General features: G+C 35.6%; 2 protein-coding genes across 3 annotated transcripts; both read left to right on the top strand.

The window, feature by feature from the left end:
- The first annotated feature begins 1350 nt into the window (after positions 1-1350).
- SNL2 (SIN3-like 2) lies at positions 1351-11358 on the top strand. The gene is made up of 23 exons (XM_047294730.2): positions 1351-1692; positions 1818-1902; positions 2445-2648; positions 2758-2938; positions 3013-3111; positions 3219-3395; positions 3477-3759; positions 4492-4628; positions 5375-5450; positions 5551-5580; positions 5822-6015; positions 6107-6261; positions 6473-6600; positions 6775-7029; positions 7709-8377; positions 8480-8562; positions 8739-9359; positions 9442-9539; positions 9623-9761; positions 9838-9990; positions 10106-10269; positions 10439-10550; positions 10893-11358. Exons 2-23 carry the CDS (start codon positions 1820-1822, stop codon positions 11025-11027), a joined length of 4176 nt encoding a protein of 1391 aa, XP_047150686.1. The 5' UTR covers positions 1351-1692; positions 1818-1819; the 3' UTR covers positions 11028-11358.
- A 3603-nt stretch (positions 11359-14961) lies between these two features.
- Positions 14962-18250, top strand: LOC124824700 (uncharacterized). 2 transcript variants are annotated; one of them, XM_088111704.1, is made up of 2 exons: positions 14962-16764; positions 17623-18250. In XM_088111704.1, exon 1 carries the CDS (start codon positions 15014-15016, stop codon positions 16703-16705), a length of 1692 nt encoding a protein of 563 aa, XP_087967830.1. In that variant the 5' UTR covers positions 14962-15013; the 3' UTR covers positions 16706-16764; positions 17623-18250. The 2 variants fall into 2 exon arrangements, with proteins under 2 accessions (XP_087967830.1, XP_087967829.1); XM_088111703.1 differs by having other exon boundaries at positions 14962-17151.
- Positions 18251-18779: the final 529 nt, after the last annotated feature.

Below are 18779 nucleotides of genomic sequence, written 5' to 3'. Positions count from 1 at the left end.
CGCTGATGGCTGATCATCCTGATATTCCGTGAGTGCTCTCCTCATGTAGAGGGAGTAGGTCATGCGTGGGAATGGCAGGAGGCCATTAGGGTTAACCTCGGTTGGCAGCTGATGGGAATGCCAGTTACTACACCAACCGGGTGCATGAACGCCTGCGGTTACTTGGATTCACACAGTCCGGACGGTCTGTCTTAGGGTAGTTGGATGATTTATATTTTGCTTATACGTATTGGTGCATGTCTTGTGTGTTAAATGCTTGTGTTAAAAATTGTATGTGATATGTATGAATTAAATTACCTAAGCTTACCCTTGCACTCTCCTTGTGTTGTCTACTGTTGATGTATGTCCGTCTTGTCAATGCAATGATCATCCGTTGTGGATGTGAGCAGATGGGGAGGCGCCACTTGATGCTATGTTGGAAGAAGAAAATTTGGAGGACGCCAACCTGGTCGAAGTGGAAGTTAAAGCCGAGCAGTAGCTCGCTCGTTCTTAGTAGCTGTTAGTAGTTTTATTAGCGTTTTGGACGTTCGGTTATTGTATTGTAAAACCGTTCGTTTTTAGCTTTCGTTGTTTACTTTGGGGCTCGACTTTGTAATCGCTGGAACTTATAGCCGTTCGGTTTCTGTCTCTTGTTTAGTTGTAAAGACTGATGACTGATTACTGTTAATTGTAATTAATTCTAATTAATGGTAGTTACTATTTATTGGGATGTTACAATATACATAAGTGACTGTGCATATAGAATAATGAAATTATAATTATAAAGATAAAAATAAATAATTTTTACCATTTAAATTTAAATGTAGGAACTTTTATTTATTTTGTAAATGATTTTTTGAAAATATATTAAATTTAGAAAGAACAATTGAATAAACAAAGTCTTGAAAGATAAAATTGAACAAAAATGTGAATATAAATTTAGTGAAAAGACGTTTTCAAATTTTTATATGATAAAAATAATAAAATTATTATTAAAATTATAAAAACAAATATAAAATAATAAAAATATAAATAAATTTTATAATTTTATTGTAAATATTTTTTATTTTTCAGATAATTTTTTATCATAGATAGTTATTTTAATTTAAAAAATATTAAATTTAGTAATATAAATTTGTATATTGATTTATGAATAAATTACAATAAAAATATTTCACAGACTAAAATATAAAAACTTTAAAACCAAAAAGTAAAACCCATAAACTAGAGAACCAAAAAGATGAAGAAGAAAAAACTATGGGCTTGGATCAACCCACAATAAAGTCCAAAAAAAAAAAAACTTAAACACTGAAGGAGCCTCCAACAATTGGAATAATAACATAAAAACACGAACACTTCCCTGGGTCTTAACATAAATCACCATTTTCTTTCATATATTTTCTCTTCAGCATGTTATTTTAATTTTTGCCTTCTGACTCACAAATTTTGAGTTTGAGTTTTGAGTATTCAGAGTCTGCTTCTTCTCTTTACCCAAATTCTCTCTTTCTCATTCTCTATGTGTATTTTTGTTTCAATTCTTGTTCCAACTTAACTCAAGAGAGGAGCACAAACACACCCAACCGAACCTATTGTTTTGTTTTGTTTTGTCTGATCAAACTCCTTCAGTGGTTTTCTTTCTCCTGGTCCTCGGAGATCTAGTCAACTTGTTTTCCAGCAACTTTCAGAGGAAAACAATCTGGGAAACTCCGTAAGGTTCAATTTTTTTCCCTTTTCACTTTCTGGGTCATCTTTGTTTTTGCTCAATTCAAATGGTTTTATGCCAAGAACCATGCTTTATTTCTGTTCTTCTTTTAATTGGATTGGTTTTGATTTTGCAGGGATGAAGAGGGCAAGGGATGATATGTACTCTGCCTCTGCCTCTCAATTCAAACGCCCCCCTTTTTCTTCCTCGCGTGCTGATTCGTATGTTTGTTTTTTCTTTTTCCAAGTTTTTGCCCTACTTTTTGTGTGTGTCAATTTTGTGTTTATCCATCTGTAATTGATAGTTTGCCCTATTTTGTGCTGCCCAAATGGACCCTGGACTTGTTGTTAAGTTTGTGTTTCACTTGTTGGGTTGAATTGTTGCAGAATTTACTTAGGGTTGTGTTCAATTTAACCTGAATTGACTTTGGAATGGGTTATCTTGTGGGATCATGGGTTACAAGAAATGGGTGTGGTAGTTAGGTTATTTCTGAAACAAATTGATTTGTTAAAGCTGGATGCGAGAATCTTATCAGACAAGAAGTATGAGTAGTGTTGCAATTGTAAATTACCTCATTTTTAATTTAGAAGAGGGATAGATATGTGGGTTCTCTTGTTTCAACATGAGGACTGAGATATAATAACTCTGGTTAGATAGTTTGTATGTTGAATATGTGGAATGCTTGATATCTTGTAGAGATTAGCATGCCGTGATTATTAGCATTATGGGTATCTGAAAGTGAGTTTGTGTTCTGTGCATGAAGCTATGCACAAGTCCCTGGAAGTGGAGGGGGAGGGGGTGGAGGAGGTAGCAATGGAGGTGGTGTTGGTGGGGGAGCAACTACATCCCAGAAGCTGACTACCAATGATGCCTTATCCTATTTGAAGGAAGTCAAAGACATGTTTCAGGACCAAAGAGAGAAGTATGACATGTTCCTTGAGGTCATGAAAGATTTCAAGGCTCAAAGGTAGATTCTTGCCCCCCTCTTTGGCCTTTGCACTGTATGATGATTTTGAATTGCAGAGTTTTACAGATAAAAAACTATTTATCTCAATCTTTCTTTTGGTTATTTCCAGGACTGACACAGCTGGTGTCATAGCAAGGGTGAAAGAATTGTTTAAAGGGCACAACAATTTGATTTTTGGATTTAACACATTCCTGCCTAAAGGTTATGAGATAACACTGGATGAGGATGAGGCTCCTCCCAAGAAAACAGTTGAATTTGAAGAAGCAATCAGTTTTGTGAACAAGATAAAGGTGAATGAGTTTTTCTGGTGGTTTTGCTGATATAGTTTATTCCTATCTATAATCAATATGTTTTTCTTTTACAGAAACGGTTCCAAAGTGATGAGCATGTTTACAAATCATTCTTGGACATTTTAAACATGTATCGCAAAGAGCACAAGGACATTGGCGAGGTTTATAGTGAGGTAATACGTTTTATCTTTATTCAGGGGCACATTGATGTTTTCTGTGTTCTCTTTAATAGAATATTTGGTTGGAAATTTACACTCTTTCTTTTAAACAAAATTTCTAGGTTGCTACCCTCTTCAAGGACCATCGAGATTTGCTTGAGGAGTTCACTAGATTCTTACCGGATACTTCTGCTGCACCTTCCACACAGCATGCTCCATATAGTCGAAATTCATTGCAGCGCTTTAATGAGCGGAGTTCTACGGCCCCAATGATGCGCCAAATGCCACCAGACAAGGCAGTAAGATTGTTCCTATCCCACTATATATGAATCTTGTATACTGTCTTTTTTAATGATTGGGTTGTGAACATTTTTGTACAGCAACGTTATCGAAGAGAAAGACTTCCTTCTCATGATCATGATATGAGTGCTGAACGCCCTGAGATGGATGATGACAAAACAATGTTGAACATACACAAGGAGAGGAAGCGAGACAATAGGGATAGGAGAATGCGTGATCAGGATGAGAGAGAACAAGATCTTGATAATAGCAGGGATTTGAACTTGCAACGCTTTCCTGACAAAAAGAAAGCTGTCAAGAAGGCTGAAGGTTTTGGAATGGCTTCCGAATTTCCTTCTTATGAAGACAAAGATACCTTAAAGAGTAAGTAAGCTTCTGCCTTTCCTACTTAGGGTGACAAAGATACCTTAAAGAGTAAGCAATAATGTTATGCTTTGCGCAAATGCATACGTTTCTTGGTTTTAGATTCATATCTTATTTTAACTTGGCAGTAAGATATGGGTTTCAATATGGTGCAGACTTTTATCTATTTAACTAGTGTGATAATATGCACAATATTGAAGCAAACTTCCACTTAAGAAAACCAAAGCGGATAGGAAACTGTAATAACTTTTCTCTGGTGCCAAACATTCAACTGTAAATACAGAGTAAATCAGTGTAATTATTTAAAATTGGTTGTATAAGCATCACTAAAAAAATTGGAATTTAGAGTTGACCAGTGTGTGCAGTGTTGTAATATAACATTTAGTGCTTATTTGGAAACCAGTCTGGGAAAATAACTGCTTATTTTTCAAAAGTTCTCGCAGGAAGCTAACGAAAAATAAGTGATTGTTTCTTCAAATCAGGCTAAACCTATCATACACACAGTTCAAAAAATTCTTAAGCATGTTAAATTTGATCTTCAGGAATTGGTTGGGGTTCATATAGTTCCTTTCTTAGAATTTATATGTCCTGATGGCATCTTTCTTGCTTACAAGTTCTTCTTCCCTCTGATTTTAAATAGATTTGGGGGGATGAATAGCACTGGGATGATCATATTGACCTGTAGTTTCCTAACCTATTATTATTTATTTGTTTATTTTCTATTCATGCCAGGCATGTATAGTCAAGCATTCAGTTTCTGTGAGAAAGTTAAGGAGAAGCTGAGCAGTTCTGATGATTACCAGACATTCTTGAAATGCCTTCATATTTTCAGCAATGGAATAATTAAAAGGAATGATTTGCAAAATTTGGTATGTGCCTGCTTCTGTGAGTCACATACTTAAAAAGTCATGCAAGAAGGCATCTGTCTGCTTTTACACGTATACTTCAATTTGGGTATTCTTGCTGACATTGAGTTATTTTAGTTGTTACTTTCACTATTTATTTAGGAATTTCATAATGTTCCATTAATTGAAGTATGAAGGTTAGTTGGTGTTAGTTTTACTGAGAATTCTAGAAGATGGTTTAAAACATGCATATCAATTCTCATGATAAACTGTTCAATGCTTTGACTGATGGTATATGGTGTTTCAGACAGTTAGTTGTTATTCATATTTTGACTGATGTATATGCTTATTCTTCGGACCATGTTGGTATTTTTTTGTTGCCAGTATTGACATGAAGGATTTAGCTGAAAATTAAATGAAAGGGCTTTACTAGGAAGGCTTTTGGTCCCAGAAAAATGCAGGTTTCATGATAAACATTTAGAGATGACAGAATACAAAATGATTGTATCCAAAACTGTTAGGACAATGGAAAAAACGGGGATTAGTTGATACATTTAGGATATTGATTATTTAGTCACACAATATGCAGAAATCATTTTCATATTCTAAGCTTTTGACCCTTTCACACCTTCCTTAGTTTTTGTTCACTTAACTAAAAGATGAGGAGATCTAGGTGGCAAAATTTTTTCACAGGCTCTCAAATGCTTTCTTATAAGTTTTTGTTGCCTCTTCTTGTCTTAATGTATATCATTTCAAAATTTACATTTTAGGTAACTGATTTACTTGGAAAGCATTCAGATCTTATGGACGAATTCAATGATTTCCTGGAGCGTTGTGAAAATATTGGTAGTTGTTTTTTAAATTTTTTTCTTTTCTTTTTCTTCTCTTAATATTATTATTTTTTATTTATTTTCTCAACCCTTGAGATAATATTTTTTTTTTGCAGATGGATTCCTTGCTGGTGTCATGAGTAAAAGTATGTTTATATACAATATATATATATATATATATATCTTATCCTCCTTGTGTTTATGCATTTTTTTCATTTCTTGTTTTGAGGAGGACGGAATTACCATTATCTTCTTTTAAGAAACCTTTCAAATTTGAAACCTAATGCTGAATCATGCTGAGTATTTTAAAGAGTTGGGGGAGGGGGAGTGTTGTTTCTTCCTATATATTACTGGTCAATGTTGATGTTGCGAGTATGTTGATTTCAGAATCACTATCTACTGATGCTCATTTGGCAAGACCGTCAAAGTTGGAGGACAAAGACAGAGAGCACAAGCGTGATATGGATGGAGCCAAAGAGAAGGAAAGATACAAGGAGAAATACATGGGAAAATCCATTCAAGAACTTGACCTTAGTGACTGCAAACGTTGTACTCCCAGCTACCGGCTTTTGCCTGCAGATGTATGTAACTTCTATTTGATTCCTTTACTTGTTGGCTTTGTCAATAATGTATAATGTTCTATAACTTGGTTTCTTCCCTCGCATTTTGCAGTATCCAATTCCTACAGCTAGTCAGAGATCTGAGCTTGGTGCTCAAGTATTGAATGACCACTGGGTATCTGTGACTTCTGGAAGTGAGGATTACTCTTTCAAACATATGCGGAGAAATCAGTATGAAGAAAGCTTGTTCAGATGTGAAGATGACAGGTAAAACTTATGCAGGTTTTTTGTGTGTTTATCTCTTACTTTGGTTACCGCATTAACTTTTTATCTTCCTTTTCTGGGATCCAACTAATTTTATTTGTTTCTGTCATCTCTCCTGCCTCCTGGTTTCAGTGTTCCTTTTGGAGTTATTACTATGTCAAAGATTTGTGTATTGAATCATAGGATGATGATATATTTTTTATTTCTGATGCAGATATGAGCTGGACATGTTACTAGAGTCTGTGAGTTCAGCTGCTAAACGAGCAGAGGAATTGTATAATAACATTAATGAAAATAAAATCAGTGTGGAGACTCTGAACCGTATTGAAGAGCACTTTACTGGTATGTGTGAGAATAGTGTCAATCTAAAGTATTATAGAATTTTAATATATATATATATATATATATATATATATATATATATATATATGTATGTATGTATGTATGTATGTAAATAATTACTGGTATGTTATTAGATCTTTATGAATTGATTTTGTGTGAGGTTACCAATTGCAGTTCTAAATTTAAGGTGCATTGAACGTCTCTATGGTGATCATGGTCTTGACGTAATAGACATACTGCGGAAAAACCCAACCCATGCCCTTCCTGTAATATTGACTCGACTGAAGCAGAAGCAAGAGGAGTGGAGTAGGTGTCGTTCAGATTTCAATAAAGTATGGGCTGAAATTTATGCTAAAAATCACTACAAATCACTGGATCATCGCAGCTTCTATTTCAAACAACAAGATTCTAAGAATTTGAGCACAAAATGTAAGTTTATTTGCTTTTCTTTCTGTTTATATTTCATGTTGAAAAAGTGCTTATGAAATAGTACGTGCTTATAGCTATGGCATATGCGTGTCAGAAAGTGCATGTACTTCTTAAATCATAATTACCTACACATACTTCAACAATTTCCAATATTGTGACACTGGCTGCTTTAAATAAATGATAAATATTTTGAAGCTAACCATTGGCATTGGCATAAGCATGAATTAAGTGTTTATGCGCACGAAGTGCAAAATTGATTCTAAAATGGTCATTTATATCATCTACTCTTCAACTTTGGCTTAGTCTTACCCAAGTGTTATTTAGAAAGTTTGAGATTGGAATATCCTTAGCGCCTTCTGCTTAATGTTCTTTGAAACTGTGTTAAATTAGAAATACTAAATCATAGGCTGGGTTTGAAAAAGTAAGAGATAGATAGAGAGTGCATATACCTGTGACTCATGGTTGTATTAGGCGGCAAACATTCTTCATGAAAAACGTCTAATTACCTCCAGGTATATCTAGCAGTTGCTATTTTTGTTGCAGATCTCACAGGATTTTTAAATAAACGAGTTATAAATTGTTCTTGTCAGGCAGCTTTTTTTAAATACTCACACATCATTTCATGTTTCAGTGTTATCTTTTTAGTCAGTTCTAAGATTCTGTGTTTGACATTATACAGCTTTGGTTGCTGAGATTAAAGAAATTAAAGAAAAACAGCAGAAAGAAGATGATATTATTCAGTCTATCGCTGCTGGAAATAAACAGCCTCTAATTCCTCATTTGGAATTTGAATATCCTGATGCTGCTGGGATTCATGAAGACCTGTATAAACTTGTTCGATATTCATGTGAGGAGTTATTCTCAAGTAAAGAGTTGTTAAATAAAATTATGAGGCTGTGGAGTACCTTTTTGGAGCCAATGCTTGGTGTTCCTACCCAGTCTCATGCAACAGAAAGGACAGAGGATAGAAAAACTGGGCATAATGTTCGAAATTTTGGTGTACCAAGCATAGGGGATGACAGAAGCCCTCACGGAGACTCTCTTTCAATGAATTCAAGGTTACCAAAATCTGATAAGAATGAAGCTGATGGTAGACTAACTGACGCAAAAAATGTTCACCGGGCTAATATGGCAACCGACGATAAAGAAAATGGATCTGTTGGTGGTGAACATGGTTGTAGGGATGATCCATTGATGGAGAAAGGACTGAAAAATGTAGAATGCAATGACAAAGCCTCCGGGTTTAGCAAACCATTTACCTCTGATGATCAAGGAGCTAAAAACAGTGTGTCAATTGCAATTAGAGGAGAAAACAGCCTGAACAGGACCAACTTAGCTGCATCACCAGGTAATAAACTTGTTAAATCAATGCACTCAATTCAATTCTTTGACATTTCTGTTTTAATTAATGTTATTATTGTAAGAATCCTAAACTTGTTTATTTTTCTAGCGCGTGCCCTTACTCCATCACAACCAACTGATGTTGATGATTCTGTAGCCAAGTCTCAGGTTGCTAATGTACCATTGGTGGAGGTATGGGTTCTCAATTGAGGCAGATTTAACATGCTTTAGATGAAACGCGCTTAGACAGTTTTTGATCTATTTGCTTTCTATTTATTTTTTTCTTCTTCTTTCTACCTTTTCTGAACCCAAGGTTTTTTTTTTTCTCTAATTGATAATTCATGTCTCTGTTTATCTTCGTATTTCAGGGATGTGACATGGCAACTCCAGTACCTGTGGCCAATGGTGTTTTAAGTGAAAGCAGTAAAGTTAAAAATCACGATGAATCTGCTGGGCCTTGCAAAATTGAAAAGGAAGAGGGAGAATTATCACCAAATGGTGACTCGGAGGAGGATAACTTTGTTGCCTACAGAGATTCAAATGTGCAGTCAATGGCTAAAGCAAAACACAACACTGAAAGAAGAAAGTATCAGTCTAGAAACGGAGAGGATGAATGTTGTCCTGAGGCTGGAGGTGACAATGATGCAGATGCTGACGATGAGGACAGTGAAAATGTTTCTGAAGCTGGTGAAGATGTCTCAGGCAGTGAATCTGCTGGTGATGAATGCTTTCGGGAAGATCATGAAGAGGAGGAAGATATCGAACAAGATGATGTTGATGGTAAGGCTGAGAGTGAAGGTGAAGCTGAGGGGATCTGTGATGCACAAGCTGGAGGAGACGGCACATCTTTGCCATTGTCAGAAAGGTTCCTTTCATCTGTGAAACCTCTCACAAAGCATGTATCAGCAGTTTCATTTGTTGAAGAAATGAAGGACTCAAGGGTGTTCTATGGAAATGATGACTTCTATGTGCTTTTTAGACTTCATCAAGTAAGGATAATGTTTTTTCCTGGTGTTTGCTATTGAAATATCTTCCTTGGTTCATGTCATAAGCTCTTTTTGAACTTGGCAGACTCTTTATGAGAGGATCTTATCAGCAAAAAAAAATTCAATGAACGCGGAATTAAAATGGAAAGCAAAAGATGCTAGCTTACCGGATCCTTATTCAAGGTAAATTTTAACAACTTATTGGAAGTTCTCCCACCAAATCAGTGTTCATTGCCCGTTTGGATTAATTGTTCGTACTCTTTTAGATTTATGAACGCATTGTACAATTTGTTGGATGGATCTGCTGAAAATGCAAAGTTTGAGGATGAATGCCGAGCAATTATAGGGAACCAATCATACGTGTTATTCACCTTGGACAAGTTAATATACAAATTGGTTAGACAGGTATATTGCCTTATCTTATTTTCTACTTGCTTTTTACTTGTTTTCCTTTGAAGGTTCTAATTTACCTTTTCTGCAGCTTCAAACTGTTGCAACTGACGAGGTCGACAGTAAGCTTCTCCAATTATATGAATATGAAAGGTCTCGGAAGCCTGGAAAGTTAAATGATTCTGTATATCATGCAAATGCTCATGTCATCCTTCACGAGGATAATATATATCGGATACAATGTGTAGGTCCTTTGTGCCAAGTCTGAAACCAAAAAAAGATAAAACGAAAAGTCAGCTTTCTTAACAGGAGCTTGAGTTCTCGAGGTTATTATTAATTTTCTTGTCATCTTATTGCAGTCCTCTAGCCCCTCACGACTATCCATCCAGTTTATGGACAATATGAATGAAAAGCCTGAATTGTTTGCCGTTTCTATTGATCCAAATTTCTCCTTTTATCTGCACAATGATTTTCTATCTGTCTTTCCCGGCAAAAAGGAACCCCATGGCATCATACTGCACAGGTACAGATTCACCAAGATTAATCTTTTTGGTTTATAACTTCTCTTTTCTGTAATGATAATTGGGGTATTTGTTATAGTAAGCATGAGTAATCTTTAGCCACATGAAAATATTGCCTACCTTTTCAATTAGGTAACACTGACTTTCTGCTTCTAATTTTGTTATGTTCAGAAACAAACGCAAATATGGAAACTTAGATGAGCTTTCTGCAATATGCTCTGCCATGGAAGGTGTTAAAGTAATTAATGGATTGGAATGCAAGATATCTTGCAACTCATCCAAGGTATGCTGTCTTTTAATACTTTTTGGTTTTCCCTTTTTGGCAAATTACTGCTATATTTACAATATCATGGACATAATCTTTCCTCCTTTATGCTCATCTCTCTCTTGATAATGATATAGTCCCACCAAGGGTTTAAGTTGTAGTTAGTGGTGCAGTGTGGTTGTGCTGCAATCAGAAAAACAATGGTGTGGATTTAAGAATTTTGTCTGTCTATCTAGTGTGCCATTCAAAGCACCAAACATTGACAAGGCTATTGAATTTATTCTTCTGCTTTGTAATTTCTGTGAAACCAATGGTTAGAACAATGTTTTGTTTTTGCTTATTGGCAAGTTTCATCTGCAGATTTCTTATGTTCTTGACACACAAGACTTCTTCTTCCGGCCGAGAAAGAGGAGACGAACGCCGGCAGGGACAACAACCTCCCAGTTTCGTAGGGACAGAGAGGAAAGATTCCGCAAATTGTTGGCATGCTCGTAATTTATATCTTCATGAATATTTGGTCTCTAACATCACTATTGAAAACCAGCAGAAGGGACTCACATAATTTGATGTTTATAAGAGTCTTGGTGAAGCAAGATAGGAACCCTTTGGGTTACAATTTTATCTGTTGTTATAGGAACTTGAATTTTCACATGTAAGTTAAGGAGGGGAATATAGATGGGATGTGTAATATGTTTATGAGATCTCATGTCATGTGCCCTCTTTTGTAAATAGTTTGCTATATATCTGTAGAATATTTGTTTACCAAATTGTTCATTAGTTGTAACAGTTACTTGGCCCTAGTTTTATACTTGATACTGTTCTTTCACTTTTCATGTTTTCTTCTTTTCTGTTTTGCTATGTTAGCCTCAAAATGTGTTTGCACTTTTATTTTTTACCATTTTGTTTGTAACACCATTTCTTCAATTGTTGGACAATAAATTGTGACATTTTTGGCTTGGACAAAGACTACACAATGGTGACATTTTTGTAGTTAGCTTTTAACAGAACAATGTTTTAAGTGTCTTTGAAAAAGATTAATCCTGAACCATTGAATATCACCTCGTTTTTAAAATTTGGAGTTGATAACAAGATTTAAGATATCTATAAAAAATTACTGAACATAGAAAGGTTATTTTCTTTTCAATAAACTAAATATGTTGATCTTTTTTTTTTCTAAGACAAATCAAACCCCGATTATTTGTTATTACCAAAAGTAAAATGTAATTATTCTGTCCTAATAATCCCTTGAGTTAATGTTTATAATTTTTTTTATTTTAATAATATTTAAAGTTTCTTTTTTATTTCTCATTATATTTTATTTATTATATCAAATAAATAGTTTTTTTTATGAGTACGATCAGGAAATCGACATAAACGGTAGGGTTGATGTAGATAATAACAAATAATTAAATTAAAATATTTAATTTATTGGGTACTCAAGTTTATAAAAGAATATTAAATATTGATAATAAAAGTTAATAGAAAAAATAAATTATTCATTTAAAATTTTTCACCTTTAATAGCAAATGAAACAAGTCACTACTTTTTACAGTGACAAAACTGACATTCTCTGTACCGTAATTTGTGAATCAGAATTTGACAGTACATACTTTAAAAATATAAGTTAATCCTACTTTAAAATATAATTTATAAAAAATTGGTTTTCTATATGATATTTTATTACTTCTTTCAAACGTTAATTTTTTTTATTTATTTGCCCTTACCAAATATTATGAATATGTGTGTTTTTATCAGTAAATAATGATTTTTAAACCTTAATAATCGGGATAACTTTGACAAACTGAAAATATTACTTAAAAATTAATAGATATTATTGGTCTTTGAGAGCTCCTTAATTTTGAAGGCTCTCCAAGATTCTTTTCGTAAAGATAATTCTCTATTGGAACTTAAATAGATATTTCTTTTAGCTGAAAACAGAATATCCCAATTACGCAAAATGTGTTAGACACTTATAAAAATAAAATGGTTACTGATAGGTTTTAAATTATTATAATTATTATAATTATTATACTTGGTTATTGATTGATTAAACTAGACTAGTCTTGGATGAAAAAAATATTTAATTAATTATAATATTTCTAAATTTCAGTCAGCTAATTTACCAACTATAAATTTATAGTTATAAGATGAACTTCTATCAAGAGTATATTATCTGTTCATCAACTGAATTATCTGTCCTCTGAGAGTACCTATTGTCAAATAGGAACTTAGTTGCTAAATTTTGCTCAAAAGAACCTTAAACAACACAAAATCAAAGTTGTACTGTTTTTTTAACAGGAACAAAGTTTTAATGTTTGGAAAATGATACTTGAACAACCTCTTTTGACAACATTTAGACACGGGACACGTGTTTAAATGGGAGTGGTCCACGTGGAAAATTAAAATGAAAATGAAATATGACGTGGAAAGGGAGTGGTCAGGGGTTTTTGTTTGGCGTTTGAAATTTGAATTTCATTTTTGAACAATTGTAGAGAGAGAAGCAAGGTTGAGAGAGAGTCTAACTTAGAGAGAGAGCCCGAGAGAGTTGGAGAAAGGGAGTTCGCGCTCCGTCGGACCTTTCTCTCTCTCTCGAACTCCCTTTCTCCAACTCTCTCGGCCTCTCTCTCTAGGTCACAGTCTCCCTCTCAACGTTCGCACTTCTCTCTCTACAATCTTCCAAATGAATTTGAAATTTGAAACGCCAACTTGAAAACCCTGCCCGCCCCCTTTCCACGTCATATTTCATTTCGTTTTTCATTTTCCACGTGGACCACTCCCATTTAGACACGTGTCCTGTGTCTAAATGTTGTCAAAAGAGATTGTTCAAGTATCATTTTCCTTTTCAGAAAGTCAGTTTTGTTTAAAAACCAACGTCCGTTCTCTTGCTGACACTTGTCTTCCACTACTGATTTCAGAACATTCCATTCTCGACACATGGCAGAAGTGATCAAAGTTTGTGAGTGGGTTTTAAATGCACTGCAGAAGGGTTTTGGGAGTAATTAAAGGGGATGTGACAGGTGATTAATGGTGTTCATTTTCCAAGGTCTTACACAATGCATATTCTCCATTTCTTCCGTAATCAAGCTCAAAAATATGGTTTCTATTTAAATACATAAAAATCCTAAATTTATGAAAATATAATATAACTCAACATACCTTTTTCTTGTCTTAATAAACTTCATCCTCGTGATCAACTTCCTCCATTGCAACAATACCTACACTACCAAATAAGATCCAAAAATATTAGAATAACAACGTATCATACATAACCAAAATCATCCACAAACAACATCATACATATATTATACATTCATTCCACTCAAATAAAAAAACGAACCTTGAGTGAACACAACGTGTGCCGGTTGGAATACACACGAAGAAAAATGTGTGGGTGGGACTAACAACCCGGAAAACCCCTCTTTTTCGTCCACCGAACAGTCCACACTCCGGCGACACTCCTGCCAAGCTCCCGCGGCACTCCGGGACAGGGACGGAACCACCTGGGACGAAGCGACACCTTCAACGCCTCCCTAAGTCGCTGGGCCGGAACGGACGGAACACGATGCCGTGTTCGCTTCGACCGGTCGACGTCGGACCTGCGGCGCCCCTGAAACGGAACGGGTTGGAGGCGTTCGATCTCTCCGACACGGCCTTCAACAGTGAACGGCGGCACTCCGGCAAGCATTCCGTCTCTCTCTCTCGCTCGTGAACCCTTTCTCCAACTCTCTCGTCTCTCTGTCTAGGTCACAGCATCCGTCCCCAATGTTCGCGTCGCTTATCTCTCTACGAAGTTCGAAAATGAATTTCAAATTTGAAACGCAATTTCTACTCTGCCCGTGCCCGTCCCTCGCCACGTCACAATTGAAGCAGGTTTTCTCAGATTTCAGCAGCTTTTTCCCATCAAAACGTGGATCGCTCACATGCTGACACGTAGGCTGTGTCGAAATGTTGTCAAATTAAGTTGTTTGAGTATCATTTTCCTTTAAAAAATGAAGAGTAGTATCACGAGTGCATTGAACAATTTGGGTCTGGGACATATGTTCGTTATAGATCAACCCTGCCCATTTTTTTGACAAAATAATCTCATTCGATCTCAAATACAAAACTAAAGCGGCTTTTCTTCTTGCACCCCCAAAATTTCTAATCGCATTCCCATACTTTTACTTGTTATGAAAGTCTTATAGAATAAGCTCTCAATAATTTTTTAAACATGTATTTTAAAATTGGATTTTCAGAACATAATTTCTGGAAAAATAATTCTAAAATATGATTTTGAAATAAGTTTTTCAAAGCATATAAAATATATTTTGGAAAAAGCATTCTAGAATAAAATTATCGGAACAAGCTTTCTTGAACATATATTTACATACCTTTAGGTAAAATGGGTTAGATTAGATTGGTCTCTGAATTTAAAACAGGTTGAACTTTATAATTTAGCTTAGTTCAGTGATGTTTTGAGACGTAGGAAGGGTTGGAGAAAGATGTCTCAGTCTCATGAAAAAACTCTAATACTGATCCAAAAAATGGTGAAAGTGCCCCCACCAAAAGCACTTTTGTTGTTCAATTCCTCAACCTATGAGGGCCTTCATCACACTCCTCACTCTATCTCTTTCATCTTAAACCATCTCCTATCCCATGACATGCTACCCCAAGCTCAATCTCTTATCTTGCGTCTAATCTCTGGTCGAATCCCCTTCTACACATTCTCTCCCTCCTCCTTAATACCTCAACTAACACAAGCCCATTTCACCTCTTCTTCAACTTATGCTCCTCTCTGTGAAACAATTGTCAATGCTTATGTTCATTCTCACTCCCCTGATCAGGCCCTCACTTTTCTACACCAGATGATTCACAAGGGTCATCTTCCTACATCAAACACCTTCAACAATCTTCTGTGCTCGCTCATTAGGTCAAACTGTTTCGATAAAGCTTGGTGGGTTTTTAACCAATTCAAGATTAAAGTTGTTATGGATGTCTACACATTTGGGATTATGATCAAGGGTTGTTGTGAGGTTGGTGACTTAATGAAAGGGTTTCGGCTTGTGACCATGTTGGAGGAGTTTGGTTTGTCTCCTAATGTTGTTATATACACTACGTTGATTGACGGGTGCTGCAAGAATGGAGATGTCATGCTGGCGAAGAAGTTGTTTTGCAAGATGGATAGGTTGGGTGTAGTTGCTAATCAACATACTTATAGTGTCTTAATGAACGGGTTTTTCAAACAAGGACTTCAAAGGGAAGGGTTTCAAATGTATGAGAATATGAAGCAAAGTGGAATAGTGCCAAATGTTTATTCCTACAGCTGTGTGATTGGAGAATATTGTAATGGTGGGATGGTGGATAAAGCTTTTAAGGTGTTTGGTGAAATGCGTGAGAAAGGTGTTATGTGTGGGGTTATGACATATAACATTTTAATAGGTGGGCTGTGTCGAGGGAAGAAGTTCGGTGAAGCAATAAAGTTAGTTCATCGATTGAGCAAAGTTGGCCTCAGTCCTAACATTGTTACATACAATATACTGATCAACGGTTTTTGTGGTGTTGGAAAAATAGACACTGCTGTTAGATTATTCAGTCAATTGAAGTCAAATGGACTTTCACCAACTTTAGTAACCTATAATACTCTGATTGCAGGGTATTGTAAGGTTGAGAATTTAACTGGAGCTCTTAGCTTGGTCAAGGAAATGGAAGAGAGATGTTTTGCTCCTTCCAAAGTGACATATACCATTCTGATTGATGCTTTTGCAAGACTAAATCATATGGAAAAAGCACGCAAAATGCATGCTTTAATGGAGAAGTCTGGTTTGGTTCCAGACGTACACACATACAGTGTCTTAATACATGGGTTATGTAAAACTGGTAACATGAAAGAAGCCTCAAAACTATTCAAATCATTGGGGGAGCTGCATTTCGAACCAAACAATGTTATATATAACACGATGATTCATGGTTACTGCAAAGAAGGAAGCTCTTACAGGGCTTTTAGGCTACTCAATGAAATGGTTCACAATGGAATGGTCCCTAATGTGGCCAGTTTTTGCTCAACCATAGGGCTTCTTTGCAATGATGGAAAGTGGAAGGAAGCAGAGTTTCTCTTAGAAAAGATGATAAATTCAGGACTAAAGCCAACGGTTTCTTTATACAATATGGTTTACAAAGAAAAGATCAACGTTTAGAATGCCGAACATGGTTTAGATCGTCAGGGCCTGTCCCCGAAGGCCACTACTTTAACTGGGTTAGTAATGACATAGTGCTGTGTACTCTTTTATAGCAGGCTAAACTTTCTACATCCCGCAAATGTATTCATTCATCTTGGAATGCATCTTTTACATTTAAAAGAAGTTCATTTCAAAATAACTGAAAATACTCAAAAAATTGATAGAGCTCTGGAAAAAACACCCTTTATAGCATGTCAGCCATATGTTCTACACCACAATTGGCCTAGGAACTCCCCAAAACAACACGGATCTAGCCATTGATCTTGGAGGAGAGAACCTCTGGCACGACTGCAGCACAAAATGCTATAATTCTTCCTCCAACCGTAAAGTTGTTTGTGAGTCAAAGAAATGCCCCAAAAACGCTTCATCCATTGCCACTGGCTGCATTGACACTTATAAACCAGGTTGTGCAATCAACGATTTTGTTATGACAATGAGCAACTCATAGTGAAATGTTGTATTCTTTACTGTTTTTAGTGTTTGGATTTGTTTTTAGATTTCTCTTAGCATTTCAAATTTGCTTAGATAGTTGTTTTTCCTTTTTAGTTTACTAATGATATTTTGTTGATTCCTAGTTGATTATAGTTTCTATGTGCGTTTTTATATTACCTGCTGCTTTAGTTATCCTTGATTTTAGTTTTCTCGTTTTTAAAAGTTGTAGAGCTGTTTTTAGGATCCATTTTCTATTTTAAGAGTAGTTTAAAGTCCTCATTCTATTTTAGCAATATAGTTTAAGTAGTAGTAGAGCTTACGTTACTTTCAGTTTAGTCTTGTTATTTGTAGCTTTAATTCTAGACAATATGTAGAATATTTTGTTAATAAACTTTGATGTGCAAGTTCATGGTAGTGATTTGGTGCTGTTTTGAGTTGTGCAGTGCACTTGAGAGAGCAATTGGCTTCAATATGAGCTGGATGAGATGATTGGCAGAATTGGAGAAAGTGCAGCTGCTGTGAAGGCTTGCAAGCCTGCTGCCACGCTGGATAACTGAAGTCAAAGCTGTCTATTTGTATTGTGCTTAGCTGTCAAGCTTACCTGGACAAGCGGTCAAAGAACTCTAAGAGGCAAATTTAAGAAGCTGGCTGACTTGTTACCTGGAAAAACTGAAGCAGAAGCATGCGGTGAGGACTGATTGCACGGGAAGCTAACTTGTTCTTGACACTAAGCTGACCTGCTATAGACAGTATCTTGGTAGTTGATTAGTTACTTAGGTAGTTAGCTATATAAGGACTGTAATAGAGGTATTAGAAACGTGACACTACATATTTAGACACTCTTACATTCTTTATTTGTCAATGCTGTCAGACAATTGCTCTTTGTGTTATGATGTTTATGAAACATGTATCCAGACAACGAGTGAGTTGTAAAATTCTGTGCATCCACACATGTACTTGGACTAACAGAGTAGTAAAAACGCATCTGTTAGTTTTCACTCGAGTCTGTGTAATATGTAAAAGCAGTATATAATCCTTCTGATTGATTTTGCTAAAAGAAAATTAATATCTTTTAACAATGAAGGGAGTTAGATAATAGCGTAATGCTTAAATAGTTTGCTTTGATCCCCAATGTGTAGTTATTTCTCACTATTATCTATGTTGTGATTCAATGCTCCACTTTATTTACAATTATGGAGTGTTGTTAATGAACAGGATTGGCGGTGGTACTATCCTAAGGAAAGGAAATTCTGATCTTGTAAGTGATGGTGACACAGGTAGTTCTTTCACCAATATAAGTCTTATTTTGTTCTTTATTTTGGAGGAGGGGGATCAAAGATTTTGCTTGAATAACAATATTCTGCAATGGCAACTGTTACGTGCCTGACCACGTAACCTAGCTTTACACAATGAACGTAACAGTAAACAAGTGAATAAAACCTCTTTATTAATGAAATTCTGGAAATATCGAACAAAACCAATGACTGGGAGCAGGTTCTCCTTCAGCCACACGAGAGCATAACCCCTCTTACAATAAACTCAATAATCAAAACGATATCCTAACCCTAGGTGCCTCTCCTAATTAATACTAATTACGCCT

Source organism: Vigna umbellata, chromosome 4 (genome assembly GCF_029865625.1).
Source record: "Vigna umbellata cultivar VRB3 chromosome 4, Vumbellata_1.0, whole genome shotgun sequence".
NCBI lineage: Eukaryota > Viridiplantae > Streptophyta > Magnoliopsida > Fabales > Fabaceae > Vigna > Vigna umbellata.
Note: the sequence above shows the minus strand (reverse complement) of the source record. Positions and strands in the feature narration are given on the sequence as shown.